The 24931-nt window shown below is 46.1% G+C and overlaps 1 protein-coding gene across 3 annotated transcripts in view; it reads left to right on the plus strand.

Moving 5' to 3' along the window:
• Positions 1–468: 468 nt before the first annotated feature.
• LOC144611997 (tensin-2-like) overlaps positions 469–24931 on the plus strand; it is a 225602-nt gene continuing 201139 nt past the window's right edge. For all 3 annotated transcript variants that reach the window (XM_078431400.1, XM_078431402.1, XM_078431401.1), the window contains exon 1: positions 469–818. In XM_078431400.1, coding sequence (XP_078287526.1) covers positions 720–818 — 99 coding nt within the window. In that variant the 5' untranslated portion in view covers positions 469–719. The remainder of the gene's footprint in view (positions 819–24931) is intronic.

Below are 24931 nucleotides of genomic sequence, written 5' to 3' on the forward strand. Positions count from 1 at the left end.
GTTATGATGAACCTCCCAGCGCTCCCTCTGCACTGCATGTTAAACATTTGTTGCGAGTGATACCACTGTCTGGACCAATTGGAGCTGTCTGTCTTTTTTTTTTTCTTTTTCCCCCCACAGTTTAAGTAATTGTTTGCAGGTTATACAGTTTGCCCCAAGAGAAACGAGGAGAGAGAGAGAGAGAAGGAGAGAGAGAAGGAGAGAGAGAGAAGGAGAGAGAGAGAAGGAGAGAGAGAGAAGGAGAGAGAGAGAGAGAGAGAGAGAGAGAGAGAGAGAGAGAGAGAGAGAGAGAGAGAGAGAGAGAGAGAGAGAGAGAGAGAGAGAGAGAGAGAGAGAGAGAGAGAGAGAGAGAGAGAGAGAGAGAGAGAGAGAGAGAGAGAGAGAGAAAAAAAACTTGCTATTGAGTTTAAATACTCGCTGCATGCCGTCATCTTTTGTCCTTTGAAAACCCAATGTTGATTGATCGGCTTGTTATGAAATCTGAAGTGCAGCCCAGCTGAAGTTTTCGAGCCAGTGAGATGAGACTGGCTCCTTGCGAGGACTGTTGACATCTGTTTGTGAGACAGGGAACAGCAACATCTGTACCCCCCCCCCCCCCCCACCTCCACATCTGGCAATCCCGCCTTCTGCTGCGATGGTGTTCAACGCGTCAACTGGGCTCGCGCTCTTCCAGTGAGGGGGGGGGCCGTAAAAGCCATCAGCCCGCAGGAGAGAGCTGCATGGGCTGTTCTATAAGCCTCGATTGCTGCGGGAAGGAGCTTTGCGGACCCCCAGATGAACCCACGAAGAAGAAAGAAGAGAAAATGAGGCTTACAAAGGTACTTCAGACCATCCGCTGTCAGCGTGTGTTGTTGCATTGGAAGAGAGTGTGTGAGCGCTCTGTATGTATGCACATTGTGTGACATTGCTGTCGTAAGTGCTGGGGCAGTTCGGATATGGAGCATGCCCCGGCACAATTGAAGCTCTTTTAGTCTCTGTTGACTTTGTTTTTGTTTCACTTCTTAGTGCACGCTGTTGTTTTTGTTTTGCTGTTTCACTCAGTGCGAGCGAGGAGTTTGGGACCAAAGTTCAAGTAACTGAAATTTGTGTTTTGTTTTCCTTCCATTGAGTCGTTAATGTTTTATTTCCCGAGAATTTGCAACATGCGATTTAAAGAAAACATATCACGGAGCAGAAAGTGACAGGAAAGGGGAGTATTCTGTGGGACAGTTTTTTTTTAAAAAGGCACGTTGCCTGGTTAAATAAATCTAAAAAAATGTCCTGCCGTTTATTTGTTGCAATGATTGTCACATGCACGTCGTGTCATCCATCGTATTCAACGCTTGGCAAAACTTATTTTTGTTTTGTTTTGGCCTGCGGATGGGCGAGTGAGGGGAGGCGCCCATTTGTGGGACTGGCAGAGTAGTTGGACTTGGACAATCCCGCCGAAACCAACCTGATCTCCCGGTGGCTCAGCACTTCAACTCCCCCTCCCATTCCCAGTCTGACTGTCAGAGTGAGGCCCAGCACAAATTGGAGGAACAGCACCTCATATTTCACTTGGGCAGCGGTATGAATATTGACTTCTCCAACTTCAAGTAACCCTTGCTTTCCCTCTCTCTCTCCATCCCTCCCCACTCCCAGTTCTCCCACCAGTCCGACTGTCCCCATGATTAAAATTTACCTTCGTTGCCACCTTCCCCTAGCTAACAATGATCTATTTTACATTTCCCTTGAAATTCATTCCCTTTGATGTTTCGTTTTTCAAACATCTTCCTTATCTCTGTGTCTTACACTTCCTTATCTCTGTGTCTTCCTCTCCCATGACTCTCAGTCCGAAGAAAGGTATCGACCCGAAAGACACCCATTCCTTCTCTCCAGAGATGCTGCCTGACCCGCTGAGTTACTCCAGCACTCTGTGAAACGTCACCTATCCATGTTCCCCACAGATGCTGCCTGACCCGCTGAGTTACTCCAGCACTTTGTGAAACGTCACCTATCCATGTTCTCCACAGATGCTGCCTGACCTGCTGAGTTACTCCAGCATTTTGTGTCAATAGACAATAGGTGCAGGAGGAGGCCATTCGGCCCTTCGAGCCAGCACCGCCATTCAATGTGATCATGGCTGATCACTCTCAATCAGTACCCCGTTCCTGCCTTCTCCCCATACCCCCTGACTCCGCTATCCTTAAGAGCTCTATCTAGCTCTCTCTTGAATGCATTCAGAGAATTGGCCTCCACTGCCTTCTGAGGCAGAGAATTCCACAGATTCACAACTCTCTGACTGAAAAAGTGTCTATCTTTGGACAATCCTTGCATGGCTGTGAAACGGAATGGGAGGCACGGAGGGAGCTCTCGGTTCTATAATACCAACCCAAGGAAATATTGCATCGAAGAAACACACCTCTGTTTTATGCTGCCTATCCAACAGCAGGAGCATAAAAGCAACAACGTCCGTGTGTGTTATCGCGGATTGAGATTTGATTATTGGCAAATAAGCTTTTCCAGTTGCAGTTACTGAGCTCCTCAAATCATCCTGGCATGCGCTGCCTTTGATGTCAGGAGGCCGCAGATTTCTGATACATGGAAAGTACCCAGCCTAGTTTTATTGCCTAGGGAGGTGCTGACTTTAGGTGCACTCTGGAGGATAGGAAGGTGCCGAGGGCCGCGACGTTGGAAGGGCGCAGTTAACCTCCACAGATGCTGTCCATTTCTTCTCTGCTGGCTGGGTTACTCCAGCACTTTGTGTTTTGCCCAATCTTTTGGGGAGGTTTGGTTCTTCCAGGACGTTTAGCACGGGGTGCCTCGTAGCAAGGTGAAGCCCCTTTCTAAGCGCGCTCAATGGGGGAGCCGATGTTCGCACAGCAAGATCCCAGTGTAGCACTGGGATTATTCCATTCAGGACACTGAGCGATGAATATTGACCATGACTCCAGGGAATCCCCCTTCCCCGCCTTTTTCAGAGCAGTGGCGTGGGATGTTTTCTCACCACTGTAAGGCCCTGGGTTTAATGTGAAATTAAAGCAGAAATGCTGGAGATACTCAACAGGTCATCATTAGAAATTGGTTTAATGTCTTTGGGCGCCACCTCCAACAGTTGTGAGACTGCTCAGTCAGCCTAGACTCTCACACTAAAAGTTGGAGTAACTCAGCAGGTCGGGCAGCATCTCTGAGGAAAAAAAGGAATAGGTGACGTTTAACATGAAGAAGGGTCTTGACCCGAAACGTCACCTATTCCTTTTCTCCAGAGATGTTGTCTGAGCTGCTGAGCTTTTTGTGTCTGTTTTCGGTTTAAACCAGCATCTGCCGTTCCTCCCCACACACTCATCTTTGGAACCCTGTTCGCTTGCGTGGAACCCGAACCCACAACCTTCGGACTTGGAAGGCAGGAGGGAGTGAGTGATCGATCTGCCGAGCTGCATAAAAAAATAATAGGGAGTGTAAAATATGTTGCTGGCTGTTGCTTCATGTTTTGGGAACGTTGCCCCTCCCAGCCCTGCACCTCTGGTCAGTGGCACACCAGTTGGAGTAGCATTGGCCAGCCAACCACTGATGCTGTACGTAGGCCAAAAGGCATAGTAGCCACATTCCATGCCAAACATTGGGTAATATCTGCTTTTCTGCAGATCAGGGGCTGCCTACAGATAACATTCTGCCTGAAATCAGAATACCTGAAGGTGCTGAAAATCCTCAGTAGGTCAGACAACATCAGTGCAAAGTAACAGAGGTGCGGCCAATGTGCTGGAGGAAGTCAGCGGGTCAGACAGCATCTGCGGAAGGAATGGACAGTTTTGGGTTGGGACCCTTTCTCAGTCCGAAGACTGAAGAAGGATCCTGACTTCAAAACATGGTCAGTCCATTCCCTCCACAGTCGTGCCTGATCCGCTGAGTTCCTCCAGCACTTTGTGTTTAGCTCAAGATTCCAGCTCTGGTGTCTCGACCTTTCATCTGAAATGGTGAAAGAAACACAAGCTCTGACAGAAGCTCATCAATCGGAAATGGTAACTGTGCCTCCCCTCCCCTCCCCCGCAAGGTGCTGCCTGACCTGCTGCGTACTTGCACCAGCATCAGTAAAACCAAATTAACAGCTCACCGTCCCTTTTCTGTATAAGAAAATAACTGCAGATGCTGGTACAAATCGAAGGTATTTATTCACAAAATGCTGGAGTAACTCAGCAGGTCAGGCAGCATCTCGGGAGAGAAGGAATGGGTGACGTTTCGGGTCGAGACCCTTCTTCAGACTGATGTCAGGGGGGGCGGGACAAAGGAAGGATATAGGTGGAGACAGGAAGATAGAGGGAGAACTGGGAAGGGGGAGGGGAAGAGAGGGACGGAGGAACTATCTAAAGTTGGAGAAGTCGATGTTCATACCACTGGGCTGCAAGCTGCCCAGGCGAAATATGAGGTGCTGTTCCTCCAATTTCCGGTGGGCCTCACTATGGCACTGGAGGAGGTCCATGACAGAAAGGTCAGACTGGGAATGGGAGGGGGAGTTGAAGTGCTCGGCCACCGGGAGATCCATTTGGTTAATGCGGACCGAGCGCAGGTGTTGAGAGAAGCGATCGCCGAGGCTGCGCTTGGTTTCGCCGATGTAAATAAGTTGACATCTAGAGCAGCGGATGTAATAGATGAGGTTGGAGGAATTGCAGGTGAACCTTTGTCTCACCTGGAAAGACTGTTTGGGTCCTTGGATGGAGTTGAGGGGGGAGGTAAAGGGACAGGTGTTGCATCTCGTGCGGTTGCAGGGGATGTAGGTGGGATCTTCCTGTGCCTGCATTGACTGCCACATTTTCCACATTGCAATGGCGACTGTTGGCCATGGAGGGGCTTGGAGCATTTTAAAAAGGACATGAAAGGCGTTATAGAAATGCAAGTCGGTCCTACTTTATTCTTACTTTATATAATCCCAATTTTGTGCTGGCAGATGCCAGCAGGAAATGACTGGTTTCCTTCTTTTCTTTTAACTTTTTTGTTTGCCATGTCGTCAAACTTTGCCGATGTAACGCCTGAAGTCAGGATCGACATCCTGTATTCCAACCTATCTCCTGTGGCAGAATGCCAAGTGCCGATCTCTAGGTGGACCAGGGCCACAGATGTAATTCAATCTGCCTTCGGATTCAACTGTGTTTGCTCTTTTTTTGTATTTCCATTCCAAAGCTCTTATGTTTTCTTTTATGATGGGACCATTCCATGTACATTTGTCACATCACAACGGGCATCCTCTATGCACCAGTGGCACTGCAGCGCCTTCTTTAGCAGGATAGTTTCACTGCAGCGTGACTGATAGACACTGACAGTTTCCATATTAAGTGTATTCGCCAGTTGCAATGAACAATCTTCACGGGAAATGCATAAAACGTGTTGCAAAGCAGCAGCTCCCAGCTCGGCATGTGCCAAAGATCACAAGGGCACTGTGGGTTTACTGCTTGCTATTGAGGTTTATTATTGAGGTAGAAGAACGTTCACAAGAAGTTAAAGTAAATAAAAACTCGGGTCCCAAAGAATGCAGGGGACAACCCCAAACTCCTCAATGGGGAAAGCTCATTAGGCCTTCATAGGGGTGGGGAGGAGGTGTGTGCATATGTTAACAAGTGTGAACAAGTGGGCATTTCATTTGGGAGGGTAGGGAGCCACTGCGGCGGAGTGCAGACGGTGATTTCACTTTCAACATATAGTGTGTGTTTATTGCCGTGAATATCCCAAGCTGATTTCACACTTCTGCAAGGACATAGTTTATTTGAAACGGTTGTCACAGGCCATGCTAATCATTAGTATTGATTCCTTGTGTTGACCTGATTCAAGCCATGCACTGACTGTGCCTGATGGGAATTCTGCAGACTACAAAAGAACTTTCCCCAGCCTCTTGCACCTTCAGGGGAGTGTCTGCCACTTATAAAGTGGTACAGTGTGATTGGACTCTTTCTGAAAATGGGAGGTTGTTTCCAAATAACATGCATAGAACATGGAACAGTATAGCACAGGAACAGACCCTTCGGCCCACAATGTCCGTGCCAAACATGATGCCAAGTTAAACTAATCTCCCCTACCTGAACATGATCCATATCCCTCCTTTCCCTCCATATCCATGCGCCATCCATTACTAGGTTAATTCCCGGAATGGCAGGACTGTCATATATTGAAAGACTGGAGCGACTAGGCTTGTATACACAGGAATTTAGAAGGATGAGAGGAGATCTTATCGAAACGTATAAGATTATTAAGGGGTTGGACACGTTAGAGGCAGGAAACATGTTCCCAATGTTGGGGGAGTCCAGAACAAGGGGCCACAGTTTAAGAATAAGGGGTAGGCCATTTAGAATGGAGATGAGGAAAAACTTTTTCAGTCAGAGAGTTGTAAATCTGTGGAATTCACTGCCTCAGAAGGCCGTGGAGGCCAATTCTCTGAATGCATTCAAGAGAGAGCTAGATAGAGCTCTTAAGGATAGCAGAGTCAGGGGGTATGGGGAGAAGGCAGGAACGTGGTACTGATTGAGAATGATCAGCCATGATCACATTGAATGGCAGTGCTGGCTCAAAGGGCTGAATGGCCTCCTCCTGCACCTATTGTCTATCGCCTATCTAAAAGTCTCTTAAATGCCACGATCGTATCTGCCTCCACCACAACCTCTGGCAGCGTGTTCCTGGCACCCGTCACCCTCTGTAAAAAAAAAACTTGCCCCGTACATCTCCTTTAATGTTTGCCCCTCTCACCTTAAAGCTGTGCCCTAAAGATGAAGCTTCTGACTGCCTACCCTATCTCTCCCCTCAGTCTCCGATGCTCTGAAAGGGCTTTGTGTGGCTTCTGTCCAACCTTGTCTGGACATGGGGATACAGACACAGCTCAGCGAGAGTGCTGCCTGCATCGTACAGGGGATGGTAATGGCCAGCGTTGGTGTGCACCTGTGTTACAATCCGGATTTCCCTTTTATGGTCAAGTGGAACTTGGTGAGAAAACATCAGGCAGAAATGCATGCAAATTTCTAACCTGTACATTGAGATAAACTACTTTGTGCACTAAGCAAACACCTAGTTATCCAGCACCGCAAACAGCAAATCTACCTGGACACGCAAGGATTTATCAGACCTGTGCACAATCAACACCTACATCAGCCACTTACATTTATTACTGATATTGGAGACATGCACTAATCAGTTTGTCTTGGGTGTGTTAACTGCAAGACTGCACTAACTGCCCCTCCCAAATCGGTGACCTCCACCATCGATAAGGGGAGCTTCAGGTGCATGGGAATACCACCCCTGAAATGTTTCTCTCTGTGTCTCTCACTGGAGTTCTATTACTCCTTTCCATTGATTTTTTTTTTAGATTTAGAGATACAGCGCGGAAACAAGCCCTTCGGCCCACCGAGTCCGCGCCGCCCAGCGATCCCCGCACATTAACACTATCCTACACACACTAGGGACAATTTTTACATTTGCCCAGCCAATTAACCTACATACCTGCACGTCTTTGGAGTGTGGGAGGAAACCGAAGATCTCGGAGAAAACCCACGCAGGTCACGGGGAGAACGTACAAACTCCGTACAGACGGCGCCCATAGTCAGGATCGAACCTGAGTCTCCGGCGCTGCATTCGCTGTAAGGCGGCAACTCTACCGCTGCGCCACCCTGCCGCGATACTGCTCAACCATTCAATAAAAATGACGGCAAGTAAATCATTATTTTTTTTTTTACAGCATTGTAGAATGAGACATACTTAGAAGGAGGTCATAAAAGGATCGATTGTTGGAGCTTTTTTCCCCCAGGGCAAGGGGCTCTAAAACTACAGGGCACAGGATTAAGGTGAGAGGGATGAAATTTAAAGGAGATCTGTGGGCCAGGGTTTTCACAGGGCATGGTGGTTAGATAGAACAAGGTGGTAGAACCGGGTACAATGAACTCTTTTAGAGACGTATGGACAAATACCTGGATAGGAAAGGTGCAGAAGAATGTAGGCAAATGGGATTAGCATAGGTGGGTATCACAGTTGGCATGAATGAGTGGGCCAAAAGGTCCTGTTCCGGTGCTGTATAACTGACGTTATTTGGACGAGTTGGCACCACTTGCTTTGCTCTTTCTACTTGCTCTACAAAACCATTGAGGTTTTATCCTTTCAGAAGTTCACATTGAATCTATTCAAATACCCTTTTAGGCAGTGCAATGCAGATCTTTGCTGCTCACCTGCCTACCAACGTGTCCCTGATCAATGTGTTGCTTGCAATCTGTTCTTTGAGACAGCTCACTGTGATTTGGTCTGCACCTTTGTTTTGTCAAGAATTGCAGTGCCTCTTTAAATTGCTCTGTTGTACAATCCGACTTTTTTCCAAATAAATCTTGATTTAATTCCCTTGATCGCAGTGTGCCGCGCAGGTCTTCTGAGTGGGAGCCAGGACAGTTTATTTCTCCAGAACATCTGCTCCACACTCAAGGAGAGAAGAGTTCATGCTAATAGAGACCCAAACATGTGTGACCCAATGTCCTGTCAAAAGGCCGACACACTCTCCTTTCTAATGAGTCACATATGGACCGCACGTGTTCAATAAAATCAATATTTAACAGAGCTCTTGAGCTTTTGTAAAAGTGTATCTGTAAAATAATGCCTCCTGGGCAACAGGGCTTGATGGTTTCAATTGTCAGAAGAATTACTGTACGCTCCTCTGCCAAGGAGAAAGCCGAGCTAAGATTTCTAATGGAAATTTAAAAAAAAAGTAAATCCGAAAGGATTAAAATTACGATGATTTCAAGAACTTAAACTGTGCATGCCTGGTGACTGGAAATCCTCATTAGCTTCCAGTTGCAGTCACAAAGCAACAGGCCGGATGGAAGTTGCTCCTGACAATTTCCATCTTGTTCCACGGGGCCAGCACACAGACTATTTTGAAACATTGAATGGTGTTTGCTGAGCTGCCTCTCTGAGGGAGTGGTCAGCCTTCATGTGCCAAGTTATCTGTTTCCCAGTGTACCGTAGGCCGGATGTGGTGCTGCAGAGGTCAGCTGAGACGGTGGCTATCTGGTGACCCAGTCAACTGTAACAATTAACTCTGCACGGTCATTTTAAGTGGTGTTTCCAAACGGCCTACGTTTTTACGCAGCGCCTTTGAATGAGTGATATGTGGTCTGTTGGCGCTACTCCTGAGGCAGTGGGTGTGTGAAACGAGAGATGCTCCTCTTCCCCCAGTTTTTTGTCCCTCATGGAAAAGGATGTTACATAGAGCTGGCAATATTTCCTCTAAAGACCTCCAGTTAGTAATGGGACTTGGAGGCTGGCATTCTCCCGATGCTCATTATACTTCAGTTTGGAGGTGACGTGGACCATCTGGAACGGAAGGAGGATTCTGCCCAGTTTGGGCCCGCAGTTTGAGCCAACAGAATTTAGCGTCCAGCCCAATGAGCTCATGTGCTCTGTGTGGACTCCCCAGTGCAATTTCTAACACACCAGCAGTTGGCATGTAGGCAGAGCCTTTCACAGCTCTACTGATGTCAACCCCTTGGTGTTTGTCTCATGGCTCAAGGACACGCTGTGCTCTGAGTGCCCAATGAGTTACTGGGACTGTTTTTTGACAGATGCAACAATCACCATTCTTACCCTGATCTAAGTCAGATGTAGCCGTTGTTGTTGAAAGCTCCAAGAAGCACCAGTCCAATTGCAGTTCCAACTCCAGTAAAGACACTTGGCATTCTCTGAGTGATTCTATTTTTTTTTTAAAGGGAGAAAAATATATGCAGAAATGTTTGACAAGGGACAATTTCTATTTGCATTGTGCCTTTAACATTGTAATACATACTTCCCAAGAGCAAATATAATCAGACACCAAATTACATGAGGGAATAGTGAGGCAAGTGAAGCATGCACCTCCTTGCTTGTGAAGAATGTACCAACCTCTGCCTTTAAAGTATTCAGACACTGCTTCCATTACCCTTTGAGAAAGAGAGTTCTAAAAGCTCACAAACTGAAGGAAAAATAATTGCCTCGCATCTGTTTTAAATGGTTTTAAATAGAGACCCCCTAGTTATAGATTCTCCCACAATAGCAAATGTACCCTCCACATCCATCCTGTCAAGACCTTTTATGTTTCAATCAAGTCAACTCTCGCCCTTCTAAACTCCAGCTTGGCCATAGAGTTAGGGCATAAGAGGTACTCCTTAAGAGGTAAAAGCTCTTCAGCGGGTAGTCCATAGAGCTCAGAGGACCATCGGAACACAGCTACCAGCCTTGGAGGGCATCTACAACACACGATGCCTCAGAAACGCCACCAACATCCACAAAGACTCTTCACACCCCTGCAGCAGTCTGTTCGAACTTCTACCATCGGGCAGACGATACAAGGCCTTCTACGCCCGCACCTCCAAACTCAGGAACAGCTTCATCCCCAGGGCCATAGCTGCTATGAACCGGTCCTGCTGAGCCGGATGGTCACATCGCACAGTGATCCGGCACAGATCTACTTGCACTTTATTCTGTTTTAAAACTGTTACAATTTGTTTCATTGGGTTGTTTAAATTAATACTGACTAGCTAATTAATTTATTGCATCGTATGGGAGGCGCATTCCCAATCTCGTTGTACCCCTGTACAATGAAAATAAAGATATATTGTATTGTATTGTACCTTGAAGGGTGGGAAAGATTGGTAGAGAAGTTTAAGGAAAGAATTCCAAAGTCCTGGATCCAGGCCCCAGCCGTGGAGTGGCTACATTCAGGGATTCTCAAGAGCTTGGAATTGGAGGAGCACAGTGATCGTTGAGAGTTGTGGGGCTGGAGGAGGGAGTTTGACGACGAGGATGAAGGTTTTAACACTGAGTTGTTACTTGACCAGGAGCCAATGTTGATGAGTGAGCTCAGAGGATGACGGCAGGCCAGGAACTGTCATGCCTAGAGGTCACACAGGCATCAGCAACTCCTGAAGTAACTGAATCCTGTAATTCCCTCAGTCTTTGTTAACCCTAGCCGTGCTGTAAACTAGTTTGTTCGGCACAAAGATTTGTTTCGGCACTAACAACAGAGGTGCAAATAGGTCTTCAAACCCTGCTAGCCTGGAAAAGATTAAAATGGTTTGCCTGTCAAAGAGGGCAGAGGTTGCCTCTCTCTGGGCTTTAAGCATGTGCTGAACAGACAGCTGAGATTTTTTAGATGAAAAATCTGCTTTATTTATGTGAGGCGACTGCTTGTGGTTCCCAGAGCATTTGAGGTCTGTCAGGGCTGGTGATAAATTGGAACGAGAGATTAGCCTTCAGTATTATTGGAGCAGCAGGATGCTTGCTTTTTTGTCTGTATCTGTTACATTTAAAGAACAGTGCCTGATGTGAATTGAATATGCTGGTATAATGGCGATAGTAAGCAGACTACAGAGTGCGGAGCCAGTCTGATCTCATCAAACTGCTAACTCTGCTGCTGACAGCACCACTACAGCAGTTCATTCGGGTAATCTGGGGCTGATGGTTGGTGAAGTCCTAAATTGAGAACAGATTTCTGCGGCATCTGTCACGAGCACGGGAGGTCCAAAGTGTCTCATAGCCAATTGGGCGCTTGTTGTATTGAAAGCGAGCTTGCAGGCACACTACGCACAGCAAACAAACAAACAAATTATAAATGCCGGATCTCACAAATAAAAACAGAAAGTGCTGGAAACACTCAGCATGTCAGGCTGCATCTGTGGAATGGCGAAACAGTTTATATTTTATGTCAAAGTTGTTCTGTTTCTCCCTCCACCGATGCTGCCTGACCTGAGGAGTATTTCCAGCACCTCGTTTACATTGTGTGCACAGCAAGATTCCACAAGCAAGGCTATCGGAACACAGCTACCAGACTTGGAGGGCATCTACAACACACGATGCCTCAGAAACGCCACCAGCATCCACAAAGACTCTTCACACCCCTGCAACAGTCTGTTCGAACTCCTTCCATCGGGCAGATGATACAAGGCCTTCTACGCCCGCACCTCCAGACTCAGGAACAGCTTCATCCCCAGGGCCATAGCTGCTATGAACCGGTCCTGCTGAGCCGGATGGCCACAACGCATAGATCAACTTGCACTTTACTCTGTCTAAAAACTGTTACAATTGTTTCGTTTCGTTGGGTTGCTGTTAATTACTTAAATTATTGCATCGTATGGGAGGCGCATTCCCAATCTCGTTGTACCCCTGGGTACAATGACAATAAAGATATATTGTATTGTATTGTATTGTTTGAAAGGCAGCATATAATTTATGTTGCTGATGTTGGTTGTGGGATCATTATTTGCCAGGACACCAGAGAGAGCTCCCCTGCTCTCCAATCAACAAGTGCTTAAGGATCTTTTATATCTACCTGAGAAGGTAGATGGGGTTTTGGTTTAATGTCACGTCAGGTAGACAGCACCTCCAGCATTCCCTAACAATAGGTTGTATTGATCGGCAAGGTTGACTAGAGTCTCCAATGAAGTCTGAGCTGTCTGGGAGTTGGGAGTAATCAGGGTCTGTTGGCTGTTGGGAGAACTGTTGGGTTTTCTCCAGCTGCTCTGGCTTCCTCCCACATTCCAAAGATGTGCAGGTTTGTAGGTTAATTGGCTTCTGTAAATAGTGTGTACGATAGAACTAGTGTACGGGTGATTAGCACGGACTCGGTGGGCCGAAAGGCCTGTTTCCACGCTGTATCTCTAAAGTAAACTAAAACTAAACACATGTCTCAGCTCTGTTTCACTGCACCCCCCCCTCCCATTCGGTTTATTTATTTGTGCCTTTCCATTGTCTCACTCAGCAAATGATGGTTCTCTGTGAGGTGGCATGCTGGTGGGGTGTTTTTTGTGCTGACACACAGCTGGATATTCTTCAATGCACCAAATTAATCGTACAGGTGATGCTAACTGAGTCAGGACCAATGTCAACAGGTGGAACAAAGCCATTGGTTTTAGGAAGAGCCCCACGTTTGGCTGAGGGAGGTTCCTTAAAGATGATCAGTGATGAGGCCCAAAGGCCAGAAATGCGTTCAGTATCAGGAATCATATGTTGTTCGGTCGTCCAAAACGTTGCTGGGACCAGGGGAATATAGTGGCATGGAGCTCCTGAAGGTGAAAGTCCTGGTTCTCCATGGGTCAGATTGTGGTACATTGGCAGGACATTGGCAGGTACATTGACTGCTTAGGCCAACTTCTACCAACTGCACTCCCGGGAACTAATCCATCCCCTCGACATCAGTAACTTGGCCTCTCTTGGGGCAATTTACAGAGGGCCAATTGACCTGCACATCTTTGGGATGTGGGAGGAAACTGGAGCACCAGGACAAAACCCACGCATTCACAGGGAGAACGTGCAAACTCCATACAGACAGCACCCGTGGTCAGGATCGAACCCGGGTCTTTGGCTGCTGTAAGGCAGCAACTCTCCCAGCTGTGCCACTGGTAACTACAATCTTCTGTGATAACTGCCCATCTTCCGTAAGATCAATGAAACAAGCACAGTGTACAAATTACATGGTCTTCTAGCTAATAGGATAATCACTAATTAATCCAATAGGGTATTTGGGAGATATCTATTCTGCAGAGTGTGGAGAGGATGTGGAACTGTTTCTCACAAGGAAGTGGACAGACTGGATATGTTTCAAACGGAAGATGGTAAAACGGTTGGGTGGAAAGATTAGTAGAGGATCAGCTGGAGAGTGGTGAGCAGAGGCTGGTGTGGATGAAGCAAGTTCCAGACGAGTGCAGCAAGAAGGGCAAACTGACCATCATCCTAGAATAAGATGATGGGAGCTCGCCCTGAGGTTCTCTTGGGCAATGCTGCGTCCAACTTCACGAGTCCTTCTGCATGGATAGGTTTTTATTAAAAACTGTTTGTCCGTCAGAAGTGACACAGCTCCATTAAAGTTGCTGGCGGGGGCTCAAGCTCGATAGTTGAGGACCCACGAGGATTAACTCACAACTCAAGCATTTAATCTGTCCACTAATTAATGTCGATTTGAAGCAGTTCCAAGAATGTGGGAGTGCATTACAAGCAGGCAGCAAAACAGCTAAACAGCTCCCCACTGTTCACTGACATGACCATATACAGTGCTTTTTGCACACCATCTCGAGGCAAGTGAGGAGCTTGCCACCAATGTTCAAAGATTGCTCGGTCGTGCAAGGTATGAGGTGGGCAGGTCATTTCTGAGGGGACAGGTGTTTGTATTTCGTACGACACCACAGCACCTTAGACAGGTACCTCTCTGTCTGGCAAGTTACCTGCTGGCTATTTAACTGAGGGTGAAGCGCCCAAGCCTGATCTTCTCACATATTGTTTGCACTAAAAGTCACTGCAACCCTTCTCCTCTCTCCTTAACCCAAAGGTGCGGTGGCCAATTGAGGGTTGGAGGAGACCTATTCTTCCTTTAAGTTTGTTTTAAGCGTTGGACTGGCTGGAGGTGCGGGCTTGAAATTCACCACAGGAGGGCAGTCCTCCTACGCTATGCCAGCCTGCACATTGATTTTAGTCCAGGGGTTTAAAATGCCAGCTGGCTGCCGCCTTGGCAATGGAGGCAGTTTTGGCCACACACTGAGACAGATGTTCCAATATTAACCACTGCCACATCGTTTACTTGGTGGAACTGACAGCACCTTAAGGTATGTGTATGTGGTTTATTCTGGACATTGGTTGGGGGGGGGGGGGGGGTGCGCATATATAATCTGGAGTAGGATAGTATTAAAGAGGAGGTGTTGGTTATTATTGGACTGCATAAGGGTGGATAAAGCCCCAGGACTAGAAGAGATCTATGAGAAATAAGCTAGGAGATTGCTAGGGCCCTGATGATGATTTTTTGTTTTTTCACTTGCCATGGGTGAGGTGCCAGATCACTGGAGGATAGCTAATGTTTTCCTGTATTTAAGAAGGGCAGACGCAGCATAGATCAGTCAGGAAATACAGGCCTTGTGCCACTGGTAGGTAAATTATTAGAGAAAATCTTAAGAGGAAGGATTTATGTACACTTAGAAAGACTGGCTAATCAGGGAAAGTCAGTGTGGCTTTGTGCGGGGAAAATTCACTAAGTGGATTGAGCATTTGAGGAGGTAAGTAAGATTAGTGAAGTCAGGCTTGTAGACGATGTACATTTGGATTTTAGTAAGACATTTGACATGGTCCTGCATGGTCGGTAGTCCAGAAGGTTAAGGTACATGGGATCCAACATGAGCTGGCTAATTAGATCTAAATTTGGCTTGGCGATAGGAGGTAGAGGGTAGAGACGGTAAGATGTCTTTCCGATTGAAAGTCTGTGACCAGTGACATATTGCAGGGATCAATGCTGGGACCCTGCTTGTGATATATATTACTGACTTGGATGTGAAAGTAGAGCTAAGATTACTAGGTTTGTGGATGACATGAAAGTTTGTGAATAGCATGGAAGGTTACAGCAGGATATAGACCAGATAGAAAGTTAGGTAGAGTGTTGGCAGATGGAACTTAATCACGACAAGTGTGAAGTGATGCATTTTGAAAAGTCAAATGGGGGCATATTCAGTCGATGGTAGGGTGCTAAAGAATGTTGATGAACAGAGAGACCTTGGACCAGATGTGGGCAAATGGGATTAGTGTCGATGGAAAAAAGGTTGACGTGCACATAGTGGGCCAAAAGGGCCTGTTTTTGTGCTGTACAACTCCATGACTTTACAGTGACATTAATTAAATGTGAATGAATATGCAATGAACCAATTATAGTGTTCAGTTGCAGATAGCACTTGGGCGTTTGTTAAAATGGCAAATGTACACTGTTTAATTTGATTCATGTGACGTATGTGCATGTGTTGATTTGGTTTAATGGATGCAATGTGTGCCCGTTTAACATCGGCTTCCAAGAGCTGTCAGAATTAAATGCCTGTGTACTCCTCTAGCTTCATTCAAACATGGCACCCTTGACAGTGCAACACTCCCTCTCTTGCACTGAGAAGCTGGCCCAGGTTTTGTAATCGTCTGATCTGAAGGCAATAATGCTACTGACCAAATATGTTTGAAGAATACTGTAACACCATCTTGTATAGATTGGCGTGATGAACCAGCCAGGATTTGAATCCAAAACTTAACTGTATTCAGCTAACTTGACCTTATATCATTTCATAGGCCAAGGATCTTATCCAATCTTATTTTCTTAATTATCCCCAGTATGGCGTGTTATTAATTTATTTTATGTGATTATTTTCCAATGATGATGGAAGATCCACATTCTTGGAAAACAGAGGAAGCAGATCCCTCCTGGGTTTTAATTGATTGCAAGTTTAATCAGAAATTCTTTCTGCACCAGATGCTCTGGCGTGTCCATTGGGTTTTTAGACAGTTTAAATATGGGTTTTATGTATGTTGACCATGACACATCCTGTGAAATATAGCAGCATTTGGCAAGAAAAAAGGGCGAGTTTTAAACTTTGAACTTTGATTAACTCTGGTTGAGGGCTGCGTGATTCCATAAATCTTTGCCTCAACTATTTTCCAAGCCTTTTCCCGTCAGGGAAAAATAAATTAAGGTCTCTCTCCTTCCTTTAAAAAAAATCTGCTTCTAATTTTTATTTTTGCTTTGTTAGTTTAAGGCAGCAATTGACATGGTTTATGTGACATGATCAGTCTGAAGGAGGGTCTCGACCCGAAACGTCACCCATTCCTTCTCTCCAGAGATGCTGCCTGACCCGCTGAGTTACTCCAGTTTTTTGTGTCTACCTTCAACATGGTTTATGTGTTTGGTAGTTACATTCAATGTTGCCAACATAATTCCTAATACTTAGACTTGACGTTGATTTCCTTGTAGGAGTAAGAGTAACTGGGTCATGCTTTGAAACAACCTCCAGCCTATTTTGCAATTGCTATTTCTAGATTTAAGGATATGGTGCAATTTTATAAAAACCTAAATAGCGAGCTATCTTGCACAACCCTCTCAGATAATGTATGATCGGGTGAATGAATATCTTCCTTTCTGAAGTATGAATCTACCAGTCTTCATGATGCTGTTCGATGGAAAGTGTGAAAGACTGGTCACCCATTTCAAAATGAAAGGATTTGCTTCCCAATCCTATGTGTGGCCAAGAGGTGGCGTTCACGTCTGGCAAACTCTTGACTTTCTCAACATCCACCACATAATGTTTCCGCCCCCACGGGGAAGACTTGGACCACGATCTTTGAGATGTTAACGATAAATAAAGTGCGATTGTCATATTCCCTGTAAAATTGCTATTGAGGGGTGCAGCATAGGTTTACTAGGTTAATTCCCGGAATGGCGGGACTGTCATATGTTGAAAGACTGGAGCGACTAGGCTTGTATACACTGGAATTTAGAAGGATGAGAGGAGATCTTATCGAAACGTATAAGATTATTAAGGGGTTGGACACGTTAGAGGCAGGAAACATGTTCCCAATGTTGGGGGAGTCCAGAACAAGGGGCCACAGTTTAAGAATAAGGGGTAGGCCATTTAGAACTGAGATGAGGAAAAACATTTTCAGTCAGAGAGTGCTGAATCTGTGGAATTCTCTGCCTCAGAAGGCAGTGGAGGCCAATTCTATGGATGCATTCAAGAGAGAGCTAGATAGAGCTCTTAAGGATAGCGGAGTCAGGGGGTATGGGGAGAAGGCAGGAACGGGGTACTGATTGAGAATGATCAGCCATGATCACATTGAATGGCGGTGCTGGCTCGAAGGGCCGAATGGCCTCCTCCTGCACCTATTGTCTATAACAGCTACTTGGACAGCATAGTGGGCAGCTGATGGAGCATTTGCATCACAGCTCCAGTGACCCGGGTTCAATCCTGTCCTTCGCTGCTGCCTTTGTGCAGTTTGTATATTCTCCTTGATTGCATGGGTTTCCTCTGGGTGCTTCAGTTTCCCTGAACGTCCCAAAGGCGCAGGTTGGTAGATTAATTGGCCTTGTGAGTAGGTGAGTGGTAGAATCTGGGGGGAGTGGACAGGAATGTGGAGAGAATAAAATGGAATTGGTGTTGATGGGTGGTTGATGTTCGGCTTGAACTTGATGGGTCGAAGGGCCTCTTCCTCTGCTGTGCCTCTCAATAACCCATCTGTGCACAGGGGCACAAGATATATGTTGGGTCAAGCACAATGCAGCTCTATCTGCTTTTCATGATATTGGTGGAGGAATAAATGTTGGCCTGGATGCGGAGAAGAACTCCCCTGCTCTTCCTCAAAATGACCATGGGATGCCTTGTGTCACTCCGGGGTCAGATGTTGATCTTATTAGGTGGGTGGGTCGAGGAGTGGAGGTTGGCAGATAAGGAGGAATGCGCATGGGCCCTTCTCGGTAGAAGAGACAACATGACACAAATCTTTGAACTGTTAATGGTTGAGGAGAAGCCCTTTCTCTTTGCTGAGTGTACTTCAGGAAACTATTAATTCTCAGTTTCAGAATCGAGAAGGAAGATTCTTGCACAAAGAGTTGCAAAAGTGGCAGGGAGCTCTCTGACTAAGTATAGAGTGCTTGAAGCAGATATAAAGGGAAGCCTGATGTCCAGATGAGAATGGTTGGGCACAGGGAGAAGGCAGGTTTCCAAACATAGAACAGAGGGGTCAAATGGCCTGTTTCTCTGCTTCAGATTCACTGTAAAATACAGTATTGTCCAACTGACAGCGAAAATTACTTTCAAGACGTGGGCAGTAGCCATGCCAAACACAGATCTAAACCAAATGGTGCCTGGGCCGTGCCAAATTTGGCTGGCGTTCCAGCCAAATTATCAATCAATGTTTTTTTTCACCCATTCTCCCCCTCTCCTTTCTCTCCTGCACGGTTGACTTTGCTAGGGTGGGGCATGGGGTAGTGAGGGTGCCAGTTAGCTGCTATAATTTGCACGGAGGGTCTATATTCACTTGTGATTGTCTCCTGACAGAGGTATCTTAAAGAGAGCTCAAAATGCCATTGTCTGTCCTGTACTGGGTCCGAACTCGGTTGTGGAGGTGGGGGTGGAGTTGGCAGGGTGAGGGTGGTCGTGGGGAAAGAAAGGCAGCGAAGAAAGGGTGACATTGATTGAGGCACAAGCCAACTGTTTTCAGTTCCCGCCCTACCAACCTGCCAGAGTGTGCGGTGATGGGTCAAACAGATCCTCTGATGTTATAGACAATAGACAATAGGTGCAGGAGGAGGCCATTCAGCCCTTCGAGCCAGCACCGCCATTCAATGCGATCATGGCTGATCACTCTCAATCAGTACCCCGTTCCTGCCTTCTCCCCATACCCCCTCACTCCGCTATCCTTAAGAGCTCTATCCAGCTCTCTCTTGAAAGCATCCAACGAACTGGCCTCCACTGCCTTCTGAGGCAGAGAATTCCACACCTTCACCACTCTCTGACTGAAAAAGTTCTTCCTCATCTCCGTTCTAAATGGCCTACCCCTTATTCTTAAACTGTGGCCCCTTGTTCTGGACTCCCCCAACATTGGGAACATGTTTCCTGCCTCTAATGTGTCCAATCCCCTAATTATCTTATATGTTTCAATAAGATCCCCCAGGAGGTTTAGCGGAGAGGCCGAATTGGATGCAGAGTGCACTTCATTACTCCCTTGCAGGATGAAGAGATGGACAAACGTTCTGGCTGATGACAGTCCAATTTGGCTGCCTACCTTGCAAGGAAATGTTTTACTTGGATCAAGATCTGGACAGGTTTAAAATTGAAATTAGTAAAATGTAACTGTTGACTCGAGGCCCAGTGAATCATTCCAGAGGCATTTGAGTTTAAAGCTGTGCTGCTGTCTATGGGAGGAATTGTCCTATAGATCTGAAAGCATGATCGGTAAATGCTGAATAATTAGAACATTTTGTGCTTGGATTGGGATTCTAAACTCTGTATTATCCTTGGAAATTTACAGTGTCAGTGAAGGAGGAAGTGGCTTGAAGATGAGAGAATACAGGCAGTGGTTTGGTCCTTACTCCTCCATGACTTTGATTGGAGCTTTCCTGGTGGGTATGGATACAAACTGGCTGAAGTGCCACTGTCAGTATATGGATCATTTGACAGCATATACTATGAGAGAGAATGCAAGGACTTTGGTGATGAAACCCATTGACTCAAGACTAGTCTGTCCAAAAGTAATTCTGCTGCCATCTGACCCTTTAAACTGAGCGAACAATTTAGCTTTGGCCATCATTCTGGTTAGGCATTCTATGAAAATGTGCAAGTAATTAGAGTCAGAGAGTCGTACAGCACGGAAACAGGCCCTTCGGCCCAATTGCCCATGCTGAACAAGATACCGCATTTACACTAGTCCCACCTGCCTGTGTTTGGCCCATATCCTTGAAGACTTTTCCTATCCATGTACCTGTCCAAATGTATTTTAAATGTTGTTATAACACCTGCCTCTACTACTTCCTCCGACAGCTCGCTCCATACAGTATATTCATCCTCTGTGCGGAAAAAGTTGTCCCTCAGTTTAATATTAAATCTTTTTCCTCTCACCTTAAACCTATGTCCTCCGGTTCTTGATTCTCCTACTCTGGGTAAAAGACTCTGTGCATTCACCCTATCTAATCCCCTCATGATCTTACATGCCTATGTAAAATCACAGCCTCCTGCGCTCCAAGGAATGAAGTCCTAGCCTGTCCAACCTCACCCTATAGCTCAGGCCCTCAAGACCTGGCAACATCCTCGTAAATCATCTCTGCACTCTTTCCAGCTGAACAATATCCTTCCTATAGCATGGTGACCAAAACTGAGCACATTACTCCAAATGTGGCCTCACCGACATCCTGTACAATTCTTTATCATCTCCATTTTTACTTGTCCTGGTGTAGATATTTGCAGCATAGAAAGCCACAGCCGATCATAACGGAGCAGGTTCATTGAGATAGTTGTGTTCTTTAGCCACACTTTTAGTCTGTAATCCTAAAGACACTTTAGGATTAGGGCGGCACGGTGGCGCAGCGGTAGAGTTGCTGCCTTACAGCGAATGCAGCGCCGGAGACTCAGGTTCGATCCTGACTACGGGCGCCGCCTGTACGGAGTTTGTACGTTCTCCCCGTGACCTGCGTGGGTTTTCTCCGAGATCTTCGGTTTCCTCCCACACTCCAAAGACGTACAGGTATGTAGGCTAATTGGCTGGGCAAATGTAAAAATTGTCACTAGTGTGTGTAGGATAGTGTTAATGTGCGGGGATCGCTGGGCGGCACGGACCCGGTGGGCCGAAGGGCCTGTTTCCGTGCTGTATCTCTAAATCTAAAAAAATCTTTTTAAAAACCTAGTTTTCTAGTACCCGTCCAAATCCCTTTTAAAATTGGGAACAGTTTTCATTAGCTTTGCAGGGAGATCATTTCAAATCCTGACAGCTCTCTGAGTGCAAAGATTTTCTGCATCTCTCACCAGCTACTAATCTTACATTTGTTTCGGTGTAAAATAGGAAAGGTTCCAAGGCAAATCTCTGTTCATCCGCACAGTCATTTCCTTAAGGAACTTGATTCAATTAGTCAAACCTGACCTGCCCTTTACAGTTCCACAATGAATACTCTTGATTAGTTAGCCTCTATGTTTCTACACAGCCACTACTTTATTTATTTCCTACTGGGCGTTGCCAGTGATGCCAATATTTATCTTAGTCACCTAATCACGCTGCAGCCCATCTGGTGAACATGCTCCCACAGTGTTGTTGGGGAGGAAGTTCCAAGATTTAGACCCAGTGACGACGAAGGAAAAGCAATACCTTTCCAAGTCAGAGTGGCGTGCACTTTGGAGGGGTATTTGCAACTGGCGTTCCGAGGTGCTTGAAACCCTTGTTCTTTTTGATGGTAGAGTGTGTGGTTTTGGGAAGTACCTTCAGAGTAGCCCCTTTTAGTGAAGTAAAGTTTTCAGTGAATTTTGTAGGTGGTACACATTACAGCACTATGAGCCGGTCGGTGGTGGCTCAATGAATGTTTTAGGGTGGTGAATGGGGTAATAATCAAGTGGGCTGATTTATTCTGAATGGTGTCAAGCTTCATGAGAATTGTTGGAGCTGCACTCAGAAGCAAATGGCGAATATTCCATCCTATTCCTGATTTGTTCCCTGTCAAGTATGGAAAGGCTTTGGGGAGTCAGGAAGTGAGTTGCTTGCAGCAGGATATTCGTTGTTCCTTGCTATAGTCTTCAATGGATTCCCTCCTGATGATGCCAGAAAGAAGTATGGATGTTACCGTCCTCTTTTTTTTCCAGTTTCTTCCACAGAGTTCCCATTTGCACAAACAGTTGGAAAAGTACGTCTCACACTGCCTGACATTTGGTATTCTGGAGTGCAGCCTTTCAGGATCTGAGAACAGGAAGAGTTTAACAAAATTCCACAGTTTCAGCTGAGTTTAGACTGGAGAAGCTTGGAGCAAAGAAGGTCAAGAGGAGATTTGAGAGATGTGGATGAGTCCATGATAGGTTTGTAGTAAACAGAAGGAAGTTATTTTCATTAGCAGATTCATAGAAGGAGGGATATGGAACTATAACGATGGGCTAAAGATGGAAAGGGCAGCGGGTGGTCAGAAGAACAGCTATTTTATGCAGAAAATGGTAAGTATTTAAAATTCACTGCTTGCTGGAGTGATGGGAATTGATCCAGTCAGGACTCTGGATAAGCTTGGGGAAAATATTTTGCAAAGCTGTGGGAACAAAAAAGTAGGGAAAATAGACTGAAGCGACTATTCTACAAAGAGGTGATTTGGAGTCAATGGGTCAGTTGGCCCGCTTCTGTGCCATTATAATTGTTTTTATATATTTTCATTTGATATCTGGGTCAGAAACAGTTTTATCTGGAATCAACTGTGTGGCAAATGTCACAAAGTTCTGAATGTTCCAAACCAAAATTACCTTTGATAAGAACCTAACAAAAAATTGGGAAAAGGGTGGGCCTCAGCTGTGCTAAACAATTTGGATTTTCTGCTGATAGGGACTTCCGACAATGTATTTCGAATTTTTGAGGGCAGTGGCTCTCTTCCAAGGCAAGGAATTACAATACAGTGCATTAAGTGTTTTTAGTTTCTGAACTTAAAGAAGGCAAGTACAGATTCTGTTCAGAACATACTGACCATGTCCCCCTGGGTAACACGTTTTGCCTCTAGACGGTTGAAGGCACCAGTCCCTTTCGGAGACTGGAACACAAAAGTCTGAACTGCTTTATTGCAGTACTGAGGGGAGTGCTGCACTGTTGGAGATGCTGTCTTGCAGAGTTGTTAAACTAAGACTTCTCTACTCTCTCAGTTGAAGGCCAAAGATTGTATGGTCCTATTATGGGGGGGGGGGGGGGGGGTGGAACTGGGGACTGGCTGGGGTGTTCTCCCTGCTGTCCAGAGCAGTATTCCTTAAATGGGATAAATTATTAAAAATAATCAGGTTGTCATCACTTTGCTGTTTATGGGAGCTTGCTGTGTACAAATTAGCTGCTGCTTTTCATGTGTTACAGCAGAGGCCACTCTTCAGTTGACTCCAACAGGACTGGAGTTATTAGAAGCAGGAAGGATGTTCCAGAAGGCTGGGGAGTCCATAACCAAGTATATTTAAGAATGAGTTTGATATGGCTGGAGGGATCAAAGGATATGGGGAGAAAGCTTGAACAGACTGACAGATTTGGATGGTCAGCTATGATCATGTTGAATCAGGCTCAAAGAGCTGTATGACCTGCTCCTGCTCTAAGTTTTCCATGTATCTGTCTCTCCGTATCTAAAAGTTTCTGTTGAATGTGCGTCCACTGTCCTTTCAAGTCATATAGCAGGTTGCAGATTGTAATGGCTCACTGGTAAAAAATCACCCTGGGTCGTTTGAGCTGGAGGCACAACCCGCTTTCAAATCACTTTCCAAATGAGTTTCTGCTGCAATTACTTTGGGAGTGAAACTGTTGCCATGTTTCATGGTTAGTACGCGCGAAGGACGGGCGCTAAAAAGGTCGTCCGCACAGCCCGAGCCCGCGTCTGTTCGTTGGACTGCCTACCTGTGCGAGTCTTTTTGAGACTCCAGAACCATGGCCAGATATTAAGCAGCATTTTATTACCATTCACAGCACAATTTCTCACGAAATTTGCGTTTTGTTAACTTGGCGTAAAGCCCGCCACAGCACAGGCGCGGGGCGCGGACGCTCGCCAGGCACTGCTCGACAAGCGCTCGAGCCCGCACGCACCCTGTGGCGGGTTTTACCTCAGGTTCCCGCCTCGGCCTGCACGCTGCCGGAGCTCAGCCGCGCTATGTAATGCTCGAGGCGAAGAACAAACGCTCTTTTTTTAATCAAACGCGTACCATTTTGGTCATTTTGCTCTTTGCCCGTCACGTGCCGGGCAATTTGTTTCTTTTGCGTGTGCAGAATTTCCGGTCACATTTTGCTGAAGTGTTCTGCTCCAAGAACAGCCAAACAAGCCCGAGTCCCAATCGGCTGGCATTGACCACAAAGCAGAGAGAGGCAGCTGCATAAACAGTCAACGAAAAGCCGAGAAGAATGTACGAAAACATCGTTCCGCGATGACTGGACGACACCATTTGCCGAGGGCAAAGGAAAAGCACACCGATGATGTCGCTCCAGAACTATTTGCTGAAAATCCCTTTTGCTGCCGTCTTTATTTCTCACGAAGGTGAGGAATTTAATGCTGGAAACACTGTTTAAAAAAAAAACACAAAACTTTTCCAAGCAATTTTTTCCACTGTGTTTCAACCAAACATTGTAGACTAAAGCCTGATACTTGGTTCGAGGCAGCAGATCAAAGCTCCCCCTGTGTTACTCTTGGTTGGAGGAGGTGCGCTGGTGTCCTTACAACATCCCAAAGTTCCAGTTAAGTACTTTCCAAGTTGTAATGGAGGGAATACAGGTTGTGCGCAGCAAGCTCCAGCAAATAGCAATGTGAGAACGACCAAATAATCTCTTTTAACAATGTTGAGTGATGGACAAATATTTTCCAGGACACACCTGGCCTTATAGAATATTAACAGTGTAGGGCACAAAAGAGTGGCTGTTCAACTCTTGCGTTCATGCTAGAGCTGTTAGCTGAGGTTTCACTTACTAACTCGTCAAAATGCCTCATCGCCAGAACTCACCAACA

Source organism: Rhinoraja longicauda, chromosome 42, assembly GCF_053455715.1.
Source record: "Rhinoraja longicauda isolate Sanriku21f chromosome 42, sRhiLon1.1, whole genome shotgun sequence".
NCBI classification, from domain to species: Eukaryota; Metazoa; Chordata; class Chondrichthyes; order Rajiformes; family Arhynchobatidae; genus Rhinoraja; species Rhinoraja longicauda.